The 12,388-nt window shown below is 43.8% G+C and overlaps 1 protein-coding gene across 2 annotated transcripts in view; it reads right to left on the bottom strand.

Annotated features, from left to right (window-relative positions):
* Nucleotides 1-12,388, bottom strand: part of LOC143295781 (protein Smaug homolog 1-like) — a 104,034-nt gene that overhangs the window by 67,361 nt on the left and 24,285 nt on the right. For both annotated transcript variants that reach the window (XM_076607399.1, XM_076607398.1), the window contains exons 3-4: nucleotides 11,331-12,077; nucleotides 9,362-9,748 (exon numbers count right to left, since the gene is read on the bottom strand). In XM_076607399.1, the coding sequence (XP_076463514.1) occupies nucleotides 9,362-9,748; nucleotides 11,331-12,077 (1,134 nt within the window). The remainder of the gene's footprint in view (nucleotides 1-9,361; nucleotides 9,749-11,330; nucleotides 12,078-12,388) is intronic.

A 12,388-nucleotide genomic window follows, 5' to 3' on the forward strand; every position in this document is an offset into this window, starting at 1 on the left:
AGAAAGCGAGAGAATGGGAGAGAGAGAGATGGTGGGAGAGAGAGAGGAAGAGAGAAAGAGAGATATAGAGATTGAGACAGTGTGTGTGTGTGTGTGTGTGTTTGTGATACTGGGAAAAAGAGAGAGCAAAAGACTGCGCATGTTAAAGAAAAAGAGAGACAGACAGACAGACAGAAAAGAAACACAGACATGAGGCAAACAAGATAAGCTGACAGTCAAAAAAAGAAGAAAACAAACACAGACATGAGGCAAACAAGATAAGCTGACAGTCAAAAAAAGAAGAAAACCAACAAATAAGGCTGTGTATGTACTAGACCTCAAGAAGACGGCAGTGCACACACAAACAACAGAGAGACCTATAGCTAGCGCTAGCCAAAGAAGGACAAAAAGAAAACAACAACAACAAATACCATGAAACTGCCTGCTCTTCTCAAGACACCCAAAGTGAAGCTGAATGAATGACGCTGCAAAAACACAACAAGGCAAGCGACAGCAGCACAGCGGTAATTGGGTATGACTGCAACAACACTTCTTCTTCTTTTCTTTTCTCTCTCTCTCTTTTCTTTTCTTTTTATCTGAAAAGAAAAGATGCCCAGCACTCTTCTCTGACAGGCACTGTCATTTTGTGAAACGGGAGCAGAAAATGACTCACGGATCAATAACGAGAGCTGACGACGAGAGAGGAGCATAGCCAATAACGCAGGTAGAGTTTTGTTACAGGTGTGTGTGTGTGTGTGTGTGTGTGTGTGTGTGTGTGTGTGTGTGTGTGTGTGTGTGTGTGTGTGTGTGTGTGTGTGTGTGTGTGTGTGTGTGTGTGTGTGTGTGTGTGTATGTGACTATGTTTGTGTGTGCATGTGTGTGTGTATGTGACTGTGTGTTTGTGTGTGCATGTGTGTGTGTATGTGACTTTGTGTGCATCTGTGTGTGTGTATGTGACTGTGTGTTTGTGTGTGCATGTGTGTGTGTATGTGACTTTGTGTGCATCTGTGTGTGTGTATGTGACTGTGTGTTTGTGTGTTTGTGTGTGTGTGTGTATGTGACTGTGTGTCTGTGTGTGCATGTGTGTGTGTGTATGTGACTGTGTGTTTGTGTGTGCATGTGTGTGTGTATGTGACTGTGTTTGTGTGTGCATGTGTGTGTGTATGTGACTGTGTTTGTGTGTGCATGTATGTGACTGTGTGTCTGTGTGTGCATGTGTGTGTGTATGTGACTGTGTGTCTGTGTGTGCATGTGTGTGTGTATGTGACTGTGTGTTTGTGTGTGCATGTGTGTGTGTGTCTGTGTGTGCATGTGTGTGTATGTGACTGTGTGTCTGTGTGTGCATGTGTGTGTGTATGTGACTGTGTGTCTGTGTGTGCATGTGTGTGTGTATGTGACTGTGTGTCTGTGTGTGCATGTGTGTGTGTATGTGACTGTGTGTTTGTGTGTGTGTGTGTGTGTATGTGACTGTGTGTCTGTGTGTGCATGTGTGTGTGTGTATGTGACTGTGTGTCTGTGTGTGCATAGCCAATAATGCAGGTAGAGTTTTGTTACAGGTAGGTGTGTGTGTGTGTGTGTGTGTGTGTGTGTGTGTGTGTGTGTGTGTTTGTGACTGTGTGTGTGTACGTGTGACTCTGTGTGTGTGTGTGTGTGTGTGTGTGTGTGACTGTGTTTGTGTGTGCATGTGTGTGTGTATGTGACTGTGTGCATGTGTGTGCATGCATCACCTGCGGTTTTCTTTTCCCACATTGAGGAAGAAAGACTGAGAGTGTGGGGGCAGGAAATGAATTAATGAACGTATGTATATATATATATATATATATATATATGTGTGTGTGTGTGTGTGTGTGTGTGTGTTTATATATATATATATATATATATATATATATATATATATATATATATATATATATATATATGTGTGTGTGTGTGTGTGTGTATGTGTGTGTGTGTGTGTAAATGAACAAGAGGGAATAGGATATTGTGACTCTTGCTGAACAAATGATAGCTTTAAATAATCATAACAAGTAAACAGAGCTGAGTGACAACTGTATGAGAAGAAATTGTGACTCTTGCTGAACATAACAAAGAATCTATTTAAATAATCATGGCTAGTCCATACAGTTAACTGATGCATATAACTATAATTAGTAAATACATTCTAATAATTACAACAAGTTAAAGAACAGACTGATATAATTTATGACAAATAAAAATAATTCACAGATTTATATTATTATGAGGAGAAAGCTTTCAATAATTATCAATAAAATCGTATTTCTGAAATAAAGGAACAAAGGATTGTTACCTGACCCCACCAAACAAGGAACTGAACAAATCTGTACAGAAGTTTTGATAAGAGAACAGATGATAACTGAATAAATAGGATTATGGTCATGTTGGTGATCCTAAATCTGTTCATTAGAAGTGCCATGAGTATTGTTGTTGTTATTCAACAGTGATGATATCTAATGAACTGGATAACAAGAAATAAATAAATATAAGATACAAGTACACTTAAATCATCTTGAACAGAAAAAAAACTATTGACATGTTTGCTGACAAAAGGCCTATGGGCTTTATTGATACTCATCTGCCCAGTTCTATGTGATCTGCCATCTGAGCTATGGCAAAGATGATACTATATTTTGATGAAGCAGTCACACGGTGTTTAAAAACAGATGACCCTATTTCATGCTGTAACCAATCACCTGGCATACATTCAAAATAAGTGACACAATTTTATGCAGTAACCAATCACCTGGCATTCAAAAATAGACAGATGACATTATTTCATGCCATAAACAATCACCTGGCATTTACAAAATTGGACAGACAACACTATCTTATGCTGTAACCAATCATCAGGCATTCAAAAATAGATGACAATATTCTATGCTGTAACCAATCATCAGGCATTCAAAAATAGATGACAATATTCTATGCTGTAACCAATCACCTAGCATTTAAAAATAGATGACACTATGGTATGCTGTAACCAATCACCTTGCATTACACAGATGACACTATGGTATGCTGTAACCAATCACCTTGCATTACACAGATGACACTATGGTATGCTGTAACCAATCACCTTGCATTACACATGACACTATGGTATGCTGTAACCAATCACCTTGCATTACACAGATGACACTATGGTATGTTGTAACCAATCACCTTGCATTACAGATGACACTATGATATGCTGTAACCAATCACCTTGCATTACACAGATGACACTATGGTATGTTGTAACCAATCACCTTGCATTACACATGACACTATGATATGCTGTAACCAATCACCTTGCATTACACAGATGACACTATGGTATGCTGTAACCAATCACCTTGCATTACACAGATGACACTATGGTATGCTGTAACCAATCACCTTGCATTACACAGATGACACTATGGTATGTTGTAACCAATCACCTTGCATTACACAGATGACACTATGGTATGCTGTAACCAATCACCTTGCATTACACAGATGACACTATGATATGCTGTAACCAATCACCTTGCATTACACATGACACTATGATATGCTGTAACCAATCATGTGGCAGTTTAAAATAGATTCTCTCTTATGTTGTCACCAGTCACTTGGCGTTTGAAAACTGACAATGTATTTTTCAAAAGCGGCAATGGCTTCCTGTGAAGGGGACTGGTGGGTTGATGTCTGACATCAGACAGAAGGCAACAGATCATGAGGAAATGGAATCACGAGGCATGTACTGTATTGTATTGTATTGAATTGTGAACAACATGTAAGTAATGGTAACTGTTTGTCAACATTTCTGACTTGTTCACTTGTGACTGGTTAAAACTATGATGTTTTATACCTTTCAGATGTCCACAATATCTGTTGTTATTTTTTTTCCTTTGGAATGAGCTGCAATTGGCAAAAAACACTTCAAGCTCAATATATTTTTATCTTCCACTATCTCTCATGGTTAACATACATGAAAAAGCATGTGTCTGCTTATTCTATGACCCCAACTAATATAGAACCTTGTCTTTCTGCTTATTCTATGACCCCAACTAATATAGAACCTTGTGTTTGTCTCTCCTGTAAATGTTATCCCCTCTCTGTTTCTCTCTCTCTGCCTCCCTCCCCTTCATGAAACATTCATGTGGTGTAAAAACAACAGGATTTCATGAAACATAGAAACATATACTGCACATTTCCCTCAGAAAACACACACACACACACACACACACACACAAAAGAAGCAGCAAACGATGTTAATGATGTGAACACAATACTTTAAAGGGGAAAAAAAACCCTGAAAACACCCCCCACCCCCAAAAAACAAAAAAACGAATAACACAGCAGAAAACATTATTAAAAAAAAAGAAAAGAAAAGAAAAAGGAAATCATTAAAAGCGCAACAGACAAAAAAAAAAAAAGAAAAAAAGAGCCATGTCAGCCTTGAAAGCCCCGAGCTGCAGCGACAACAACAACAATAAACCAGCCCAACCTGAAAGGTCAAAAGTTGGGATGTACAACGGCAGAGGAGGAGGGAGGAGGAGGGAAAAGGAAGAGGAAGAAGAGGAGGGGAGCATGGGAAAGGGGGAGTTAATGGGGTCGCATAACATTATGTGTCAGCTGGCGAAAGCCTCCACACACACACACAGAGCCACTCCTCCCCCCCCCCCCCCTCCCCTGGCTAACTGCAAAACACAGTCATAACAGTTGTCACCGTGCAAGCAAAGTTCATCCTTCTCTTCTTGCGTCAAGGCTTCTCAGTAACTGCCGACCAGGAAGATCAAAACATGCCACCGCATTTTGTTCTGTTCAAGCATTCAGTTGTTGTTGTTGTTTCTTTCCAAGGTTTCTCTTTCTCTCAACAGTGACACAGCAACTTGGGGCAATGATTTGTTTTGTACATGTACCGTGTGGCGTACAAGTGGAAATTAATAATGCTCTATCCACCTGTTCACTGGGCAACCAATGTTTCACTGTGTCAAAGGAACCAAACCAAATTGAATAAATTCTATTTACTGAGGGTAACAGAGTAAGCAAGACAATGCTTTTTTTAATTTTTTATCCAGCCGTCAAAGGGGAAACACTGACACCAAACAAAGGGGGAATCATTATCAAAACAGCATGCACGTTATAGTCATGGATACATGAATGCTAATGTGACATTTACAACCCTACACCGAAGAGAAAAAGAGGAGAGATATTATGGGACAGACAGAGTGAGAGAGAGAAAGAGTAATCGACATGTAAATTAATACGTCAAGATAATGATTAAGCAAAAAAAACAAAAACCAAAAAAACAAAACAACAAAAAACAACCAAAACAACCCACTAAAATGAGATTGCACATGTTACAAAAAAAAAAAAAGTATCAGAAATAAAGCCATTTAAATAGTTGTAGGAGCAAAAAAAGAGTTTGAGAGAGATATATAAAGAAAGACAGAGACACAGAGCTAGAGAGACAGACACATGACTCAGACATTACATAAGATTTATAATGCCTGTTAATATCAAGAAATATATATATATATATATACATCATTACAAAAAACATGTGTATGCACACATTCGTGAAAACATAAGGCAATCAACGTAAGATTATCATCATTAGAAGAATAACAGAGAGGGAGGGGGAAGAGGTGTGTGTGTGTGTGTGTGTGTTGGTGTGGGTGTGTGTGTGTGTGTGTGTGTTGGTGTGTGTGTGTGTGTGTTGGTGGGTGTGCGTGTGCGTGCATGTGCATGTGCTTGTGTGTGTGTGTGTGTGTGTGTGTGTATGTGTGTGCAGGGGTGGGGGGGGGGGGTTGGTGGGTGAATGATCAGCCAACTTCAGTGCAGGCCTATCACACTCCCCTGTCACAATGTCACACTTCCCCGTCACACTTTCACACTCCCCTGTCACACTGTCACACTCCGTCACAATTTCACACTCCCCTGTCACACTACCCTGTCACACTCCCCTGTCACAATGTCACACTCCCCTGTCACAATGTCACACTCCCCTGTCACAATGTCACACTCCCCTGTCACAATGTCACACTCCCCTGTCACAATGTCCCCTGTCACAATGTCACACTCCCCTGTCACACTGTCACACTCCGTCACAATGTCACACTCCCCTGTCACACTGTCACACTCCCCCGTCACACTGTCACACTCCCCTGTCACAATGTCACACTTCCCCGTCACACTGTCACACTCCCCTGTCACAATGTCACACTCCCCTGTCACAATGTCCCCTGTCACAATGTCACACTCCCCTGTCACAATGTCACACTTCCCTGTCACAATGCATGTCCAATGAATGAAACGCGTCAACGAGGAAACGATATCATATACATGACTCGAAATTATTCGTGGAAGGGTTTATTTCTTCTACTTTTGGAGACAGAACGATTACATCCTCTCTTCCTGTGAAATAACTGCATCCTCGTTTCCCGTGAAACAGAAATGTACTGATTACCATTATGCAGTGAATCATGTTTGCTGACTTGTTATTGCTCTGCTAGTGGTTGTTTTCATGAACCGGTACAGTTTGGGAGGGTATGTAGGAACTGAAGGGGACAAGGTTCTGGGTTTTTTTCATCTTCTGTCCCCAGGTCAACTAAAAGTTATCTGGGATTTTCTAGCCGTGTACAAACATATTTAGTACATATCTATACATGTATGCACATACTGCTGGCAACACTGATGACTGACGTCAGATGCTGATGGCACTGACAGTGCAACACATCACTGACATTCTCCAGCCAACACATATACACCCACCCCCCCCCACCCCCACACACACACCCACTTCCAGCCCCCACCCCCACACACATATACAATCTTCCCACACCTCCGCACACACACACATACAATATCCCCCCCCCCCCACACACACCTCATTCCCACACCTCCACACACACATACAATATCCCCCCCCCCCACACACACACCTCATTCCCACACCTCCACACACACATACAATATCCCCCACACACACACACCCACCTCATTCCCACACCTCCACACACACACACATACAATATCCCCCCCCACACACACACACACACCTCATTCCCACACCTCCACACACACACACATACAATATCCATCCCCCCCCACACACACACCCACCTCATTCCCACACCTCCACACACATACAATATCCCCCCCCCCACACACACACACCCACCTCATTCCCAAACCTCCACACACTCACACATACAATATCCCTCCACCCCCCCACACACACACCTCATTCCCACACCTCCACACACACACATACAATATCCCCCCAACACACCCACCTCATTCCCACACCTCCACACACACATACAATATCCCCTCCAACACACACCCACCTCATTCCCACACCTCCACACACACACACATACAATATCCCCCCCAACACACCCACCTCATTCCCACACCTCCACACACACACAGACATACAATATCCCCCCCAACACACACACACCTCATTCCCACACCTCCACACACACAATATCCCCCCCCCACACACACACACCTCATTCCCACACCTCCACACACACACATATACAATATCCCCCCCACACACACACACCCACCTCATTCCCACACCTCCACACACACACACATACAATATCCCTCCCCCCCCACACACATACCTCATTCCCACACCTCCACACACACACACATACAATATCCCCCCCAACACACCCACCTCATTCCCACACCTCCACACACACACACATACAATATCCCCCCCCCCCCCCACACACACACACCCACCTCATTCCCACACCTCCACACACACACACATACAATATCCCCCCCAACACACCCACCTTATTTCCCACACCTCCACACACACACACACATACAATATCCACCCCCCCACACACACACCCACCTCATTCCACACCTCCACAAACATACAATATCCCCCCCAACACACCCAACACATTCCCACACCTCCACACACACACACATACAATATCCCCCCCCCCCCCCGCCCCCACACACACACCCCATTCCCACACCTCCACACACACACATACAATATCCCCCCCACACACACACACCCACCTCATTCCCACACCTCCACACACACACACATACAATATCCCCCCACACGCACACACACCCACCTCATTCCCACACCTCCACACACACACACACATACAGTATCCCCCCCCACACACACCTCATTCCCACACCTCCACACACACACACCTACAATATCCCCCACACACACACACACCTCATTCCCACACCTCCACACACACACATACAATATCCACACACACACACACACACCTCATTCCCACACCTCCACACACACACACATACAATATCCCCCCCCCACACACACACCCACCTCATTCCCACACCTCCACACACACACACATACAATATCCCCCCCCACACACACACACCCACCTCATTCCCACACCTCCACACACACATACAATATCCCCCCCCCCCACACACACACACACCTTATTCCCACATCTTTTTTTTATGTTACCCATTTATCTATTTCTTAATTTACTTATCTAATCATTTGTTTATCTATTTATTCATTAATTTCACGATGTACCCATTTATTTGTTTATGCACATTTTTTCTGTATTTTTTTCATTTCTTCCTCAACACCTCACGAAACGCATTGGGATACGCTGCTGGTCAGGCATCTGTTTCACAGTTGTGGTGTAGCATATATGGATTTGTCCAAACACAGTGACATCTCGTTGAGTAACTGAACTGAACTGAACTTCCAACATCTACACACACACACACACGTACAATCTTCCCACACCTCCACACGCACACACACACGCACACACACACGCACACATCTTGTTTCCAACACAAACACAGACATACATCTTCTGACACATCCACACACCCAATCCTCCCATACCTTCACCCACCAACCCCTCTACCCACACACACACACTTCTCCTTTTTGCAATCAGGGCCAGCAGGATGCAAAAGAAACATGCATACTCTTTCCAACTCCCTCCCATTAACTCTTTCACCACCATAGACTTTAGATGACAAGACAGTGCACTGCCATACACGACTTCATTCAACATCAAGGGTCGTGTTTACAAGACCATTTTGCACACTGTGACAAAGCTTGACAACTGCAGTCAGTTTCCCACCAACAGAACAATGCCCCAGTTTGAAGTGAACGTCCATTATGTTGTTTTGATGTGAACTGAACTAGTCAGTTTCCCGCCAACAGAACAATGCCCCAGTTTGAAGTGAACGTCCATTATGTTGTTTTGATGTGAACTGAAACCCTTGACTAAGAGCATCCTATCTAAAATACTTGGCGCTGGGGAGAGTTTTTCACACAGAAACCTGGTGGTGAAAGAGTTAATCCCAGAAAAAAGTTATAACTGTCACCCACCTCTCATCCCACTGCCCTCCTCCACGAAGCTGTCGCGGACAGGCTGCGGGCCTTCCTCCTGGTGCGACTCGCTGCCTCCGCTTCCAGAGGACGTCACGCTGCTCTGTGGTGACAAGGGAGCGTGCTCCGCCGTGCGCGATGAGGAGGAGCGACCTCCCTTGCCCCCACCACCACCCTCCCCCCCGACCATCAGTGGTGTCCCCTGCACGGCAGGGTGCATCTGGAGCCAGTCCGTCACAATTTTCTCTGGGTTCTGAACCCGCAAGGGGAGGGGGTTGTTGTTGCTGTTGTTGCAGTTGCTGTTGATGTTGTTGTTGTGGGGGACCACCGAAGCTGTGCGGCGCAGTGGGGTGTGGCGGTTGAGCTGCTGCTGCTGGCTGCCGCTGCCTGTACAAGTTCAAGTCTCAATGGTAAAGACGTTATATTCCCCTTTCGCCCCCTTTTTTGGGGGGTGGGTGGGGGCAGTATGGAGATGGGAGGATCATAAAGAGACAAGGAAAAGAAGAATCAACCATGAAAAACAACTTGGAATTCAACTGTGTTAACCCTTTCAGTGCCAAGTATTTTGTCCTCAGTGACTACTATTTGCCAAGGCAAGGGGTTTTTGGTCACGAAGGTTAATAACTGGAAAAAAAAAAAGAAAAAAAAAAGAGAGAAAATTCTAGCTTGCAAACTACTGAAAGAAAGTATAATTATATAACCTATACTTTTCTGAAAGGAAAATGAACACATTATCCTGTTTTGACAGTTTCACATGAATTTAATAATTTTATGTCAGGAAAATTCCTACAATGATGTGGATGGATGTTTTCATCCTGCAGCCCTTTTTTGCACACTGGAAGGGATGGAAATTCCCGTACTGGGGTCTCCAGAGGTTAATAACAGTACACTATGTATTCAATTTCAAATACAACCTAAAATTCTCAGAATGCATTCACACATTCAAGGCATATCAAAATAATATATAATATTGTGAAGGAATATTATAAAGAAAATAATAATGAAACCACTTCTTACACATATAAACTCTTCAAAAGTAGAAGCTGGGCTTACTATCTGAATTTCAATATGTGGCATTTGGATAAATTTAGACGCAGTATAGATCTACAAACGTAATACAGAAATGCTTTCTCCAAATCTCTTCTATTTTCCAAAACAATGAACCATTTAAAGTTCAAAACAGATACACAATGCAAAAAACACAAACAATCACGTGTACAAATTAATTTTGGAATGGAACCACAACACTGAAACCCAATGTCGTCTGAAACAGAAAAGACACACAGCATGTTTCTCATGTGGTTATAGTGTGAGGTAATTATAAATACGCCATATCATGTTTCTCATGTGGTTATAGTGTGAGGTAATTATAAATACGCCATATCATGTTTCTCATGTGGTTATAGTGTGAGGTAATTATAAATACGCCATATCATGTTTCTCATGTGGTTATAGTGTGAGGTAATTATAAAATACGCCATATCAGTGCTTGTGTTGTACTGTTATCAGAGTTGCTTATTGATGTTGTACTATGCCCACTTCTGACATCACTTTATTCTTTCTTTCTTTCTCTTTTTGTTTGTTTGCTTGATTGGTTGTTTGCATTTTTTTCAAATGAATTAGAAAAAAAATATGTAAAAGTCTGTGTGTGTGTGTGTGTGTGTTCGTGCGTGCGTGATTATATTATATTCTGTGTGTGTGTGTGTGTGTGTGTGAGAGAGAGTGTGAGTGTGTGCTTTGTGTCTGACTGATATTGGAAAGCGCTTTCAGATGTTTGAAAACGCTCTGTGAAGATGAAATATACCAATATAATAATCATCATTATCATTAGTAGTAGTAGTAGAAGTAGTAATAAGAGTAGTTGTAGTAGATGAAGTAGTACTATCATTATCATAATTATCATACTGTTGTTTTTTTGTAAAGCTTACAAAACAACACCACAACACTGACAGCAGTGTGTCCACCTCACCTTGTGACTGGGAGGAAGGCCCTGCCACAGACCCCCCGCCCGCCAGGGTCTCAAACTGCGGGGGCGCGGAGGAGGTGGCATGCAGGGCCACATGCCCGTTCAGGTGGTGCTGGGGAGCCACGCCAAAGGCCCCCGCATGGCTGTTGGTTGCACGCAGGCTCTGGTGCCCCCCTGTGTTTGAACCCCCACCCGCCCCACTGTCCCCCCCAACACCGCTGCCCACCATCCCCCCGGCCCCACCACCGCTGTCCGGCCCAAAGGGGTGGTTGACATGCCCTCCGTGGCAGTGCCAGCCGTTCCCGGAGGAGACACTTGGACTGGGAGCGGCTGAGCCGTACAGATTGTTCAAACCCTCTGTGGAGTGGGAGGCGGAGACTGGCGCCGAGTGGCTGGCAGTGAGGGGGTCATGAGCTCCGCTGCTGGAGGTGGAGGTGTGGGGGGGCAGTGTGGGGGTGGTGGTGTGGTGGGAGATGTTGTAGGTGAATCGCTCCTCCAGGTATCCCAGCCACATGCGGAACTTGGATCGCTCCTCCTGCGTGATAGCGGGGTGGATGAGGGAGTACGACAGCAGCTGGCGGCTCTCCTCGATGTTCACCCCGTGGTCGATGGTGTGTGACAGCACGTCTGGGATCAGCCGCAGGTACTCCGCCTTGGCCATCTCGTTGCCCGCCTGCAGCAAGGGCAGCAACTGCAGCAGTTGCACAATCACCTTGCCCTTGTCCTCGTTGAAGAGGCCCGCGATGAAGGCTGAGGTAAAAAACATCATGTTATAAGGGACTGAGTTATCAGTATTTTGGGCGGTGGGTGTTCAAATATTAGACACTTTTTTGTTTTGTTTTGTATTGTTTTTACCTATGAACAGGCCTGTGATAAAGGCAAAGGACAAAACCATATCACATTGGACAGAGTTTTTATTGTGGGTGGTGGGTGTTAAAAAAAATAGACACTTCTTTGTTTTGTTTTGATTTTTAACATGTTCTCTCGCTGAACAGGCCTGCGATGAAGGCTGGGGGAAAAAATATTGATCATATTATATGGGACTGAGTTTTTATTGTGGG

Source organism: Babylonia areolata, chromosome 21 (genome assembly GCF_041734735.1).
Source record: "Babylonia areolata isolate BAREFJ2019XMU chromosome 21, ASM4173473v1, whole genome shotgun sequence".
Taxonomy (NCBI): Eukaryota; Metazoa; Mollusca; class Gastropoda; order Neogastropoda; family Buccinidae; genus Babylonia; species Babylonia areolata.